Consider the following 15,482-nt stretch of genomic DNA (forward strand, 5'->3'; position numbering starts at 1 on the left):
TTATCTGTATTATTTCCGACGCAACCACAAAAAAAGAGTTCCAGGCCTTGAAAAAAAGGAGTCTTACGTTCCCACAGTAGTATCTCTTAAAGAACATTTTCTAAGATTGGGTTGAGATAGGTTGTCTTTTAGTCTCGGGGAGCAAAGGTTATAGGAATAAAAACAATGAACTTGAGAGGTTTATTTATTTCATTGGTTTTTTTCCTAAATAGTTGTAAGTGGGCAGCTGGCTGATACCAAGGAGGCCTTCATTTCTCCATTTGAAGGTTTGATTGCGTGAAACTTACACCCCGGCTCTCCTCACAATCACACACCACTCACTGGATGAAACCAGTGGGCGTCTTCCCCCTACCAGCTGTCTACTCCCTCCTACACCAGGAATAAAAATAAAACAGTACATTTTTAAAACGTAGTGCTTGCCACACACATCTTTTGAAAATAGCCTGTGCACCTTTCTCTCAAGAGTCCTAGACCAATGTTGACGATTTTTGCCTTGGTGTGTAAGTTTATGGAGGATGGTAAATTGGTCTGCTATCATTCCTGTGAACAAGAACGTAAAGCAGTCACCCCGTGGGTAAGAATAGTTTTTCTCAGATCTCTTATCTTGGTGTATGTATATTCTACTGCAGTAGGTGGGGTTACAGAGATGAGAAATATTAATGAAGAGCTCAATATTCCTTGGTGAGCCTACAATGTACCTTTCCCTTAAAGTCAGGGTGTCACCAGAGAGGAGCTAGGACGGTTCAAAACACAAGTGTTCCTACCACATGCCACTGATGGCATTTCATTCAATACTCATCATATTTGAAGCTGTGCCCTTCTGTTATGTGAGGTGAAGGAAAGTAATTGCACAGATTGCGAGCCAGGATCTAATGCTATATTTGACCATGCAGTGCCCGGGAATGAAGTCTGATCTCATTGAGCATGTCACGTATCCGTTCTGTCTCTTTCTGTTGATGGTACCTTGCTCACGGCAGGGGCTCCACACACATTTGTGGACGGCTAGCAATCTGTACGGTGAAACCATGATAATATTACATTTTTGGAATGTAATAGATCACAATCCCATTATATAAAAGCTCATAGTTTTAAATTCTAATATCTAAAAAACCAAATGAAACCAAACAAAAACCTCCATATGGGTTTGGCTTAAAAGCCATACCACTAGACAACTAGAACACCAGTGTATGTCTGAATCCTACTTTAGTCAAACTAATAGATGATAATAGATGATAGATGACAGGTAATAAAGGGCACTCAGAATTGTTTCTAGAACTTCATTTTTTACAATATTCTGAACCTTCTTAGTTCTCTGAATGCAGGTGGTAACAAGCAAAAAACAGAGAAAGAGAGAGAGAGAAATATTTGATTTTCACTGTGTGCCCCAACTCCTCTCTGATGTGGGTTTTAATGGGCAATAAAATGCTTAAGTCCCAAACATCAGATAGCAGTAGGAGGAAGAGAAGCAAAGAACATCAGTAACCCATGCCCGGCATTATGTATTCCTGAATAATGGTATGAACTCTATAGTGGCCATGGATTTTTCACTATGTACCGTAAATTTCTGTGAAGCCTGATTCAAAAACAAAAAATACCACTCTAAAATAAAAAATTGAAGAGAGCAGCAAAAGTGGAGAGTGACGGGTGATACCAGTCCAATCTTTTTTCTTTAGACATTCAAGATAGATCATAAAACAGGTTTGTTTAAAGTCTGTCTAAAGGGACAGTATTTCCAGATAAAAATGCAAAGAAATTACATCAAGGGTGAGCTTGCACAGGTTCAATATCCTCCAGTATGCCTTTGCTTCTCTAAATCTGGAGTACTTCATGGACTTAAGATATTATTTTGATTCGGATGAAAATATGCTAAACATGAAAAGAAAACAATTGATTTTATTTGTGTATCTAAAACACATTCATTAAACACCTAATATCTCTTTTTCCATTTCTGTCAAAATTTTGAAGAAGATTTTAATAAATAAAAGGGCCTTCGTTTCTTGTTTTCTGTTGTGTCTATGTAAAAACAATTAAACTCCTTCTACCTCGAAGGGACCATTTTTCTCAGAGATGTGCACACAGTTGGCACTCAGTGTTTGCTGAATACGAAAGTGAAGCTATCCTTTTTTATCAGTTGGGTTAAGATCAATTTCTCAAAGGGAGTAATTTAAAAAGTATATATTAATGTAGATTGGAAAGACTTGACCCATTGAACTGGTAACACTACTGGAGTTTTGAAAGGAAAGCTGCCTATTCTAACATCGCCCTCATTGAACCCATGGCAGATATAATGAAACCACTCCCTTGAAATGTCTATCATCTTTTCCTTTTCAGGGGGCAATAGATAATTTACAATGGTTGACTTGCTCATGATGAGAGTTTATTGGACTAACATTTATCATTGTAATAAAGCTACCTAAGGTCAGCTTGAATGCATAATATCAAACATATGTTTTTAGAAATAGATGTATCTGGGTAAACGTGAACTGATTTGTTTTACCATGATCTGGCTTACCATGTCAGAATTAAAATATCATAAAATCAACCACGTTGAATTAAGTGAGAAAAAAATGAAAAATCCTAAAAATTAATAAAAATAAGAAAAATATAAACATAATACCAGGAATGCATATTAAGGAAATAGTATAAAAATGAAAAAGTGATAGTTGGGAAAAAAAAAAAACTCGTATTTTTGTTCCACTCATTTAAAATAATTAATTAAATAATGAATGTCAAGAAAATTGCTTGGCTTAGGGGAAAAAGAAAAGAAGCCATCTGCATGGCTAAATTTCCATTTTAATGATGATCATTTTAATGATCACTTTAACCATTAAACATTCTTGTTTCATGATGACTTACACCCTACAATGTACTTAAGTGGGAAGAAAAGCTAGCTCTCCGGCCCCTGGTTACACTTGGCAGCATGGGTAGAGTGAAGCCCCACAGACCTGCTACTTATTTTGAGATACTTTTCATTTGTATGCTTCATGTGATGGTAATACCGTCAGCTGACTCACCTCTCATTATTTCATTGTGCCTAAACACAGATTCCGGCTCTTTAAAGGCCTGACAATATCATTAGTATACAGAAATGCCATGCATATCAGTCAGTTATAAGACAACCAAAAGGCACAAGCTATGCGTATGCAGGAATTGAAAAGTAAAACCTACTACCTGATTCCATAGTTAAGAAAGGGAGCCTTGATTTACATACATATGTGTGTGTGTACGTGTGTGTCTGTGTGTATATATCTATGTGTGTGTAATATCCTAAAATGACTACATATACACTGTGATCTTGATGCGCGTGCCACATTGCTGTTTATAAACAAATGAATTGTCTGGGTTTTTTTTTTTTTTCCTTTTCAGGAAAGGCATGCGAACACTGGACCCAAAATAACTTTTTCACTGATTTCCATCTGCAAAAAACGTTAAAAGTAGATGGGGGAAAACCTGACCGGGTGGGGCTCATTCGCAGCTGATCGTGAACTTCCTTCCAATAATGCCCAATGAATCCGTTTTGCTGAGGCACTTTGGAAAACGGAGCAGCTTACATCCCCTAATTTCTTTCCCAAACAGCGATTTAAACATACAATTCATGGGAATGTTTTATTACTGGTCATAATGGACTCATGTCTGTTATAGGAGTGCAGTAAAACCCTCTAGTTACCCTTGACTCATTTTTTTCAAATAGAAGAAAGAGTATGCATGAAAGAACATCTAGCATACTCATTGTAGAACTTCAGTATCACAACAGCAACACTGCATTTTGCAAAACAGTGCAAAAAACTAGTAAACCATTTAAGTATGGAACTTTTTCATCCTAGGTACCAACAGAGCTTTCTTTAAGGGTAATTAAAGGTGACTTCCTCTTGAGATCTTGCCTTGGCCATCAATCAGCCCAGGAAGCTTTCTTAAAAGATGTGAAATACTTTTAACACTCAACGTTGGAACCCTTGTCTATGGCTTTGTTGTCTCTAGCCCCACATCTCTGAAAATGCTGCAGAGGACTTGTTAGCATTCAGATGGGCTTTCCTCGGCAATGGGACTATTTCTGGGAAATTAACAAAGTCTGAGGGAAATGCAATATAAATTAGGGAAAATCGGGAAGGAGTGGTGAGAACGAGGTGGTTTAGCCTGATGGAACATTGAATAGGTAGGTCTGCAGCAACCTGCTAATTGCAAAACCCCACCAATTATTACCATTGAAGAGGGCGTTACTATTTGTGAGTTTATGTTTTGATGACTCCAAATAAAGCGTATGTAACAAAAGGTTATATAATATCTTGGAATCACTGTCCTTCAGTAATTGGAAATAAAATTGACTTTCTTTTTGATGTGTTTCTCTTTTAGGTTCACCATGATGGTCTCCAATTCGGTCCTAAGACCACGGTTAAAAATAAAGCGCTCAAAGAAATGTCTTTACCCACCTGTGGAGGTATCTCAGTGTTAAAATCCCAATTAGTCTGAGAGTTATCAGTGTCTGTGGAGGCGGGGGAAGCAGTAGTGAAAGCTTGTAATGATGAATTCTCCTGACATGAAACCTCTCCTCTCTCTTGGGATGAGACCGGTTCTTAAGAGTAGAGATAACCGTGCTATTTCAGGATCAGTGTGTGGGTGAGTAAATTTTCTGTGGGAAAAAAGTAATAAAATCCAAAGGACAGCCATAAATCTATCCAGATTACCATGGAGATGACATTTGGATCGTTCTTTAGATGGTGTCAACATTATTTGCTACAGTTCACTATTCTAGATATTTTCATGTTCCCCTTCCTTTAGGTTAACCTGCTGAAACAGGATTATATAGTGTTGACCCTATTTTGGATTTGCTTTGGGATTTAGCAAGGGTTGTTTATTTAAAAAAAAAAAAAAGAAAGAAAACACAATGTCAGCAACATGCTGGGATATGCTATTATTTATTTTGCAGTCACTTACTGTAAGTGCTGTCCTCATCTTTCGTGCCATCAATGGTTCCATCTGCCTGCAGCTGCAAGTGGTAACCTTGTCGGCTGTATAGTTTGGTAACTATACCCTTAAGCTGAGGCTCTGTAAGGAGAAGGATGGTTTGGATCAATTGATAAGTTGTACATATATAGTTGAAAAGACTCAGATTTCAGAACTCTAATTTTATTTAAAAATTTTAGTGGAAAAGGTCAAATGACACTTTTAAAGAGTCCCCTGAAAGAAAGAAAACAAACAAACTCCAAGCTTCAGAACCAATCTCCGAACTGAAGAAACATTTGATTTCTACCTGGTAACACTGGTAAAGCCCTAAAGCTACTGACAGCAGAGACAGTTTCTGAGAGCGTGTCCTTTGGCTTAGAGAGTGGCACTCTATCTCATTGAGCATTCGAAATGGGTTGGCAAATGGCATAGTCTGCCTTTTAACAACGTGCTACTTCTCATGTGGAAGGAAAAGGAGAAATACTAAGATGATTTAGAGTGGTTTACCAAGCAGGGACCAAAAACACACTAGCAAAGATTTCCCTCAGAAATACCACAATTTGAATAAAGAATTCCCTCCATTCTAAGAAGGTTGAAAACGCATAAATAACCTGGAACCCCATCAAAGAACTTCTACTTAGAAAATTGAGCCGCGATACAAAAAAGGGGGAGGGGAGAATAAAACAACCATTATCATACCCTATCGTATTAATTCTCCTTAGGGAAAATGGGTGCAAAGCGCAGGGGTTTTGTTGGTGGGGAGGAAAGAAGATTAGTTCATATTTATTTTCAAATTTCGTATCAAGTATAATTATCCAAAAATGTGTTCTCAAAATGATTTTCAATTATGAATCACCATAGATTAATGAAGTGCCTCATTTATCAATAACAGCCATGTTATCCAAAATTTGCTTTCATTGAATACAGACACCTGCACTGAAATGATATTTACGTGACTATTCAGGCCACATAATCATGCTTTGCCACCGCTTAAACCTGTTTAAAAACAAGCCTAATTTACAGCTAATGCCTTAAAAACTTCGAGCAAGCAGAAAATGTGTGTCTGCATTTCTATTCCAGGATGTGTAGAACACACAAATAGCGAAATAACAGATTGATGAATAAGACTGAAATTCTGTGATATTTATCTAGTAAAAGGAAGAAAATAGCGTAAAGGATTCATTTGGTTAAGAAGAGCCAAATAAGCTGCCTCTACGCCTGAAGGTCTACCTTGACGCAACCCGACTCCTCTCTAGCTGTGTGAATTTCCCCTGGCACCAGAATACCGCGCTACTCTTCTCACTGAATAGGCTCAAAAGGACCCACGATCTGGCTCTGAGTTTAAACTCTCTTCAATCCTGCATTTTAGTAGCAAGTAACCACAGTTTGACTAGTCTCAACCAGATCACTAAGCTCTTTGCCACAGGTTCTAGGAATCCACCCCCTTCTCTCCAGCAAATATTTCAAAGCTGCACCACAAGTCTGACCCGATAAGCTTAAAAGTGATCAAAGAAACAGAATGCCTAGATAGCGGAAGCCCACGGCCCTTGGGGGTGGAAGCTGGAGGGGAAGGGTCAGAGCTTCGGGGGTGAAGGCAAGGGAGGGATTCCCCGGGTTTCCTGGGGTAGGGGGTGGGCAGGGGTCTGCCCAGCTCCGCGCCTGCAATTAACACGCCACTCACGCGATAGCCACGTCTGGGTCACGCCTGCCCAGAGCCCACGGGCTTGCACACATGTGGCCTGTCTGAAGCTGACTGCGCGCCCGCTGGGCAGGGTATGCCCCCAGGCTCTGCGCCTGTCCCACGGCAGTTGCAATGCAGCAAGCCTGTTACTGTTACGAAGGAGGCGAGAAAGCGATCGCTTCCCACGCACGCACACCGGCTAGGTGGCCACATCCGCACTAGATGGGCCGCCGACAAACTCACCTCCGCTTCCATCCACGCCCCCCAGCCCCCTCCACACCCGTAAAGTACGGGGGCCCGAAAAAGCCAGCCAAGAGCCCCTTCCAACCTGGTCTCCTTCTGCGCCTCTTCTTGGAGCCGAAGAGTTTGACCCGGGAAAAGACGTTTAACTTGTTTTTGTCGCAGCTGGTCTTGCCTTTGCTGGGGCTGCTGACACACTTGCAGGCGTTCGATTTCTCGCGCTCCCGGGCTTGTCGCTTCTGCCGGATGAGCGAGCTGGCGATAGCCGCCGCCATGGCCACGACGCCCACCACCACCACTTCTTTCCCGGCCCCTCTCCGGGCTCGCCTCCTCCTCCCGCTCCTCCGCCGCTCGTCCGCTCGGTCTCGCGCCTCCGCCGCCTGCGTCTCCGGAGCCGGCGCTCGCCCGGGCTTCTCCGCGCTCGGGCTTCAGCCGAGGAGGGGGCTCAGCATGCCGGCCGAGCTCCTCCGGCGGTGGTCCGGATCCCGCGCGGGCTGCCGGCTGCCTGGGTCCGAGCCGACGCCACAGCCCCGGGCCGGGATCGCGGGCGAGACTGCCAGGCGGAGGCAGAGCTGCGCGAGTGCGTGCGCTCGGCCCCTGCGCCCCGAGGACACTGTGCGAGTCCAAGTGGCTCGGGTCGGAGTTTGGCGGCACCCACCGCCCGGTGCCGCGCGGCGGGGGCCGGAGGAGGGAGGCAGGCGGAGGGAGGGAGCGCGGGCGGGAGAGAGGCCGGGAGCGCGGGCGGCAGCAGGGAGGGGGGGATGGAGGAAGCGCGCGGGGGAGCGCGCCCTCGCCCTGGCCCCTCCGAGCCTCCGACTAGTCCTTGCAACTTCTTGGCCTGCCGATCGGGAAAAGTTGGCCTGTGCCAGCTTTCCGCCGGGGCTCAAACAGGTAATGGCCTTGCATCTTCGCTGCCGCCGCTGCCGCCGCTGCTGCTCTGGGCGCGGCACAGACTCAGTATAGGAATTCTGTCGCCGCAGGCACCCTCCGGAAGAGCGCGACGGCCTCCCGCGGCCCCCTCCCCCGGCGGCCCCTCCCTCCCGGAGCCCAGCCCGCTGGCTCCCGGCCGCGGGCCGCCCCCACCCGCCCCACCCCCCAAGTCCCGGCGGGCCGCTCGGGCTAACACCTGTAGGGGCTCAATCTCCCCAACCCTTCTCTCCTCCTCTTCCCCCAAGGAGCTCCGGGAGGAAACAGTGATGGAGGAGGCAGCGGGATGAGGCAGTTGGGCTGGAGGAGCCGGGGCTTGCTCGGAGATGGGGGCGGCGGAGTGGGATGTTCCGTTAGTGTGCGACTCTTAGCCGGCCAGGTTACGCCCGGGCTGGAGCCCCCGCCCCAGGCTCGGACTCACAACACCCACTCCCCTCCAAACACAGCCTCGCTGAGGGTTTTCGCATGGCGACACTCGGAGCCGTTTAGGAAGGAGGCCGGGGCTCGCAGCCTGCTTTAGCCCCCGCGGCCGCGGCAGCAGCAGTAGCAGCAGCAGCAGAAGCCACTGCAGAGCTGCGCCCGCACGCCACGCTGCCACCCGCTGGTTTCTGCTGACTTTTCATTTCAGGCCAATTTGTGCGGCCCGAACCCCGTTTTTCCTCTCCACAAAACAGAAGGCGCCCCCTCATCATTCTGTTCGGCTTTGGGATCCAAACAAAGAGCTTGGGTCGTGTACCATAAGCAGCATCTGGGAAATGCAGAGCTGAGCCTCTTTATTTAAGCTCTGGCGCGTCTCCAATATCCAACTTTCCCCCCCTCCCCCTGCTCCTCAAGCTCAGGCAGCCTCCCTCCAATTCAGGAATCGAGTCTGGCTTGTTGCTCACTTCACTCAATTCACAAGTTCTGTCCCTTCCCTGTTCTATATTTTAATCTGGAGAAGAAAGAAGGAATTTTGAGGTCAAATGTAACAAAAAGAATAGTCCGTCCACATCCCTCCCTTCAAACAGACATGATTGTTTTACTATGTTACTTGATTTCTGATGCCAGAAAGGAAGCCCCCCAAGAGTAAGTCTGCTCCAACGTGGAGCTACCACTATGCTCTGTTTACTGGACCTCCACCCCTTTTCAGATCTTTTCAGAATTGATACAGATGCAAAAGCAAATGCCTAGACTCTGGTCCTTTCCTGAGCTCTTTTGCCTGAACCTCAACTAAGAAACTGAAATCTTTCAGGCTTCTTAGCCCATCAGAGTTGAATCACTCGAACCTTCTGTAAATTTCATTGCTCCACCGGGGAAGCTGCCGCCACCTCCCTTCCGCCTTTCCCTAATCTTGAAGTGTCTCTTGCCCTGTCAGAAGCACGATTACGTGTCTGCTAAGGTGGGCGGGGGTGAAGGCGCAGGCACTGAAATGGATAGATACAGGAGAATGATGCCGAACGGTCTGAAATTCCCTGCAGGTTAGTCTACCGCTCCTTTGTGCTTTGCACTTTCCCAAAAGAAAAGGGAGGACAAGGTAGGAGAGTTTTAGCACCTCAAGCCCATCGAAGTATCTTCAGACTTGAATTCACCTGGGAAAAACCCTGGTCTGCTCCCACGGAACTCTGAACACCTTGAAAATTGGGACTGGGGCTTGGTCACCACTATATTCCCACCTCCTGGCACAGCTCCTGTCACATGAGTTATGCTCAGTACAAGTTTATTGAAAATAATTGACAGATGACTGATCGATACTGATTCTGAAGGGTAGGAAGATGTTCCCTGGCTCAGAATGTATGTGATTTGAATTCCAAGTACCACGAAGGGAAATAATCTCACCAGAAGAGGGGTCAAAAGGAGTTGTGACCAGGACCAAATATTTGGGGTGTGGGACGGACAGTTAAGAGATTCCTACTCACTGGTCATGTTTTTACCTTCTGCTGAGTACCAACTCCAAGGGCCTTTTTTTTTTTTTTTTTTCCTTTCTTTCCTCTTGCCTCTCTCTAGGGACCTTGAACCAAAGCAGGCATGACAAAGCTAAAGAAAGACAGAGTTCTGATTCAGGCAAGGGACAGAACTTGGGAAGAATGAGGGAATGGTACTGAGAAAATGAGGAGGGCTTTCCCATGCTCTTTCCTCCGCTTCTCCACCGGGACAGCACTCATTGTTTGCCTGTCCAAATGCCATTCACAAGGTATTTTCAGGTGGGTATTTGAGGTAGACAGGCACGTCATTACAAAGTCACAAACACAAACATGTAAATACACCAGCTCTGTCACTAACCCGTACCCACCACCCCAGGCTTTTTCTCTTTTTTTTAATACATCAGAGAATTAAACTCTATGCCATGAGCATGGAACCACTGGGTCAAAGCTGATAACCAAATGATTCTATGGGTGTTTATAGATATCTTTCTTGCTCTAACGTCTCTTGAAAAATGAGAGGTATGGGGGAACCAGACTCTCTCTCTATCCCATGTCCCTGTCAGCCCATAAAATGTACTTCTGCCTATTTATATCCCCCCTTTATTCTTTCAACTCCATGGGCAGGAAAACGAATGACGTGTGATGGGTGAGACTAGAGATAGGGGCACTAACTCTCTGTGGTGTGTCTGCCTGCAGACCACACGTGTTCTCCTGTCTCCTTCAGCAAGAGAACTCACAGAGGCCTGTCATTGGAGAGGCATCGTGGTGGGCAGGGGGCGGCGGGGAGGGACTGAATGAAAGCCATTTTGACTTTGGGTCCAAACTGTATCGTACAATCACTTTAACCACTAATGAAGCAGATATTTTCATCCTTTCCTAACTCTCATGTGTATTTCTCAGGTGCTCTCAGAGAAGAGTGTGAATATAACTCTGAAACCCTCAAAGCAGATCTGTGCTAAAACCCCATTCATCTTTTTATTTTTAAAAGACTTTTTTGATGTGGACAATTTTTTTTAAAGTCTTTATTGAATCTGTTACAATATTGCTTCTGTTTTATGGCCGCGAGGCATGTGGGATCCTAGCTCCCCCGACCAGGGATTGAACCTGCACCCCCTGCATTGGAAGGCAAAGTCTTAACCACTGGACCACCAGGGAAGTCCCAAAACCCCATTCATCTTGGGAAGGCAATAATGAAAGAAAGACTCACAGGCCACCCTAGAGAAGCATATTTTGCCTTTCCTTTCTGTCTTACTGCCACCCCAGGCCAGCAGCATGACATGTCAGTGGGAGGATGAATAAAGAACATTCCTCTGACACTTCCAAAGTGCCGTTTTCTCCCGTCTTGCTCTGTTCCTACCAGTTGACCCTGCACCCTTGTTAGGGAACTTCCTGGATCTCCTGCAGATCCAGAGTTTCAATTCTTCCTGCTTAACTCCAAGGCTCCCAACTCCTCTATGCTAGGTGGGCCTACTCGCTGCAGCTCCTCCCAGACCTTTGCTCCCCACTGCCCTATCCACCAAGCTCTCTCCTCCATCAGATTCAGGAAGAAAGCATCCTTGGCTCCTTTCTCCAAGTCAACTCACCAAGAGTTCTAGCCTGGGAGACAGGAGGCATACCTTTGAATCCTGTCTCTACCACTAACTGGCTGTGTGACCTTGGGCATGTCATATCTCCTGTTGGGGCTTCATTTTTCCCACCTTTATTTATTTTTTTAAAATACTTATTTATTGATTTGGCTGGGCCAGATCTTAGTTGTGGCATGCGGGACCTCTTAGTTGCAGCATGCAGGCTCTCAGTTGTGGCATGTGGGATCTAGTTCCCCGACCAGGGGTCGAACCCAGGCCCCCTGCATTGGGAGCATGGAGTCTTAACCACTGGACCACCAGGGAAGTCCAAGTTTTCCCATCTTTAAAATCATCCTTGAGACTTGATGAATGGCTTTCAAATCGTATCCTGCAGAGCCCTAAGAGTACACAGATGTAAGTTCCCTCACCCGTGTTTCAACCATAGCACTTCTTTCCTCTCTTTTATATACTGGGACTCATTGTGTGATTTCTTATGAAAAAGATAAAAATCAAAAGATTCCACTACTAAAAACAAAACATTTGAAGACCTCTGGATGAGATGTTCTGGAAGGTCTTTTGGGCCCTGGGAGCCTATGATTTTTCTGCCTGTGCTCCTACCTCTTCATCTTGCCCTCAAGATGGCATCTTGCCATCGTCCTCCTACCTCTTCATCTTGCCTTCCTCATACTTGCCCTCTGCCCTTTCTCTTCCCATCCCATCGGAATATAAACTCCACATGGGATCCCCAAGAAAAATATGAGTCTCTTCGGCTCCATTCCCCATGGGTTCACTTGAGAAGCAGGCTTTGGCATTCTTTTCAGGGAGAGTTATGTGAGTTATCAGAGCAGAGAATGCTGATTGTTGTCTGCCAATCTCTCTTGGCAGGCCTTGGCGGAGCTGGAAAGAAGCTGGGGGGACCTGCTCTCAAGAGGCATCTCCAGGAGAGAGGCAGAAACCCAAACAGATGTGACCGTGATGAGTAAAAACGAGAGAATTCACACAGCCTAATCAGGAGCAGCCTCAGTACTTTCTGAGCAGGAAGGAACGGGCTGTGTTTCTGAAACTCTGAAAAGATTTCAAACACCCTTCCTCCATGAAGATAAACATACTCAGAGCCACTTGCCAGTTGGCTCTCCAACTTCACTGACAGTCCATCAGAACATCTCAGTGACCCGTTAGTTACCAGGTCAAGGACTGATGATGAGCTCAAAGGGAGGGAAGGGGGGCAGGTTCAAGTGCACCACGGTCAAGCAACACGGGGATCCGGCTGGTAACTGAGTAGGGCAGCAGAGGGGGTATTGAGGAGACTGGGCAGCAAGTACCACCTTTTGTCGTCTATTTAATTATGTCCAAAAGCCGAGAGAAACGACTGGATAGAAATACAAATGAGGAGATTAGAGAAACGCCATTAGCAAAGGCTCCGGCCACTTAACTCCAACCAGGAAGAAAAATGAAATTTAAGGAAATCTCATCAATGTCACACTGGAATTCTAGAGACAGAAAGAATGACTACTGTATTCTGTAACATAACCTGACAAATTTATTAGCTGGCAAAGAGTCTCTCCTAGTCAGATCATTTAGGGGAATTATGCTTCAGAAACAAAGATCTCCAGAATCAGTTTTTTAGCAATTGATTGGCTCTCCTGATTTGCATTCAGAATGAAAAGCCAGGGAACCCTAGGCTTGCGCTGCTCTAGAATAGTGGGGTTGGTCTTCATTATGTCCCCTTTCTGAGATCATTCTCTCAATACTTAAGCTATAGAATGTACTGAAGCCACCTCTGGTTTATATTTAAATCAAATAAATAAATAAATAGATAAATAAATAAATAAAATCAATTGGGAACACACTAATTAATTCTGATCCTTAAGAGGAAAAATCCTATAACCCATATAAAAATTTCATTGTGCAGTCATAATTTATGAACATTAAAACCATAAAGCACCCTGATGGTATTAATCATATCTATGAATTCAGCTCTTTGCCATTTTAATTAGCCATAGCAGCTGCAACATCAAGAGTTCAAGGCCCCTGATTACCTGCTTGGTCATTTTAATCAAGAAAACCTGGAGAGGACATGGAAGCAACCTAAGTGTCCATCGACAGATGAATGGATAAAGAAGAAGTGGCACATATATACAATGGAATATTAGCCATAAAAACAAACAAAATTAAGTTATTTGTAGTGAAGTGGATGGACCTAGAGTCTGTCATACACAGTGAAGTAAGTCAGAAAGAGAAAAACAAATATCGTATGCTAACATACATATATGGAATCTAAAAAAAAAAATGTTCTGAAGAACCTAGGGGCAGGACAGGAATAAAGACACAGATGTAGAGAATGGACTTGAGGACACGGGGAGGAGAAAGGGTAAGCTGGGACGAAGTGAGAGAGTGGCACTGACATATATACACTACCAAATGTAAAATAGATAGCTAGTGGGAAGCAGCCCCATAGCACAGGGAGATCAGCTCTGTGCTTTGTGACCACCTAGAGGGGTAGGATAGGGAGGGTGGGAGGGAGACACGAGGGAGAGGATATGGGGATATATGTGTATGTATAGCTGATTCACTTTGTTATAAAGCACAAACTAACACACCATTGTAAAGCAATTATACTGCAATAAAGATGTTAAAAAAAAGAAAAAGAAAAAGAAAACCTGGAAAAAAATATCGGATTGCTGGGGTGGAAGTTTCTCCCTTGATCATTCAGAGAGAGGAAGGATCACAAGAAAATGAGCTTAAGCTTCAAGATGTGGGGATTGAAGTTCTTGTACAAGGAAAACATTCTTTTCAGGAAGGGTTGTCAAATACAATAGCTGATTGCTGATTTTCCTATAGAAGCTTTTGTGACTACAACAGAAACCTTATCTACCTTGGTGGATATGTGGGCTCAAGGCTCTCATTCTGTCATTAAAACTACACTACTATTCACATACCCATGACCTGCAACCAAGAAGGGGTCACGAGGAAAAGGGTAGCAACACCATTACTGAGAAAGCGTAAGGTCCTGTCTGATGGGGCATGGAGATAACTAGAGCCTTTGCCTTTGGAAGATCATATTGGGTGAACTTGGAACATGTGGGTCAAGGCAGTCGCACCCATTCTCTAAAGTTTCTCTCGTTTAACGTGTGGGTAATACTTTGTACATACAATACATTTATCCTTCACTACATGGTTTGCCCCAGTGGTGACAGAGCATCCAGAGCCAGCAAAAGCACCAGCTTCTCTGAGATCAATTTAGTTTTATTCAGTAATATTTGAAGATCCTGAAGGAACAGTTGCTATTTTATGAGCTGACTGGTGGCTATAACAAACATAAATGAGGTGTTTCTGTGATGAAACACGTGTGGCAGACGAGAAGCGTGCAGAACTCAGAGGCAAAATATCTGTAACCCTGGGTTCATTTCTTGCCCAGTGAACTAAGTAATCTAAATGAAAAGCTAGGGGAAAAAAATAATGGAGGATTTGAGGCAGAAGCAGACAATCAGTCATTTTTCTGGATCTAAGCTGTTTCAGGAAATAGGATTTCTGGAGGAAGGTGACCTAAACTCAAGATGTGTGGAAGGGAATGCAGTGTTTACAAATGATCTAATGTTCACTGTTACTTAGCATAGGGGGGCAGGATTCACAACCAGTATAAGGAACTCTGGATTGATTTCCTATTTGCCAATGGCACTGTTTCCATCAACTTCCTGTCAAGAGTTGCCATCTTTGAAAGGAGCAGAGAGGTATGGGAAACTACTTCAGTGCTCTCTCAGGATTAAGTCTTAACACATCTCTTTTCAGACAGCAGCCAGAATTTGGGCAGCAGAACCTGCCGAATTTGGAGAAGATGGTATCCTCCAGATTCTAAAGAGGGGTCAAAGGCCAGGTCGATGATCCCCCTGAGAACCGTGCAGATGCCCTAGAGGATTTTTAAACTCTCCACTCTGCTTTAGTTGTTGTTCATTTGTTTTTTCGGTTTGGGTTTTGTGTTGTTGTTTTTTTTTTTTTTGCCCAAACTGGTGTTTCAAATGGTGATAACGCTCAATAAATACTGTGGTTATAATTGGATAAGCAACTTAATCCTTACAACAACCTGTAAGGCAGGTGTTGTCATTCTTGCCATTTTACAGAAGAGGAGAGGGCAGTCTAGAGAGACTAAGCGATATATCTATGGTTTCCTGGCCTGTACGTAGGTGGCAGTGCCCATATTTAAACTAAAGATCCTCAGCCAATACGATG

The 15,482-nt window shown here is 44.6% G+C and overlaps 2 protein-coding genes across 6 annotated transcripts in view; one reads left to right on the forward strand and one right to left on the reverse strand.

Annotated features, from left to right (window-relative positions):
- The window catches only part of FGF13 (fibroblast growth factor 13), a 525,181-nt gene that overhangs the window by 61,942 nt on the left and 447,757 nt on the right, over positions 1–15,482 (reverse strand). For 4 of the 5 annotated variants that reach the window (XM_057538932.1, XM_057538929.1, XM_057538930.1 and 1 more), the window contains one exon: positions 4,933–5,043. In XM_057538932.1, the coding sequence (XP_057394915.1) occupies positions 4,933–5,043 (111 nt within the window). Of the gene's footprint in view, positions 1–4,932; positions 5,044–6,950; positions 7,451–15,482 lie in introns of those variants that run through there. The other variant, XM_007176523.2, reaches the window with a different exon arrangement.
- The window catches only part of LOC130706457 (60S ribosomal protein L17-like), an 83,078-nt gene continuing 74,908 nt past the window's right edge, over positions 7,313–15,482 (forward strand). The window contains exons 1-2 of the mRNA XM_057538580.1: positions 7,313–7,753; positions 9,144–9,246. Coding sequence (XP_057394563.1) covers positions 7,313–7,753; positions 9,144–9,246 — 544 coding nt within the window. The remainder of the gene's footprint in view (positions 7,754–9,143; positions 9,247–15,482) is intronic.

The sequence above is a fragment of the Balaenoptera acutorostrata genome, chromosome X (genome assembly GCF_949987535.1).
Source record: "Balaenoptera acutorostrata chromosome X, mBalAcu1.1, whole genome shotgun sequence".
Lineage (NCBI taxonomy): Eukaryota > Metazoa > Chordata > Mammalia > Artiodactyla > Balaenopteridae > Balaenoptera > Balaenoptera acutorostrata.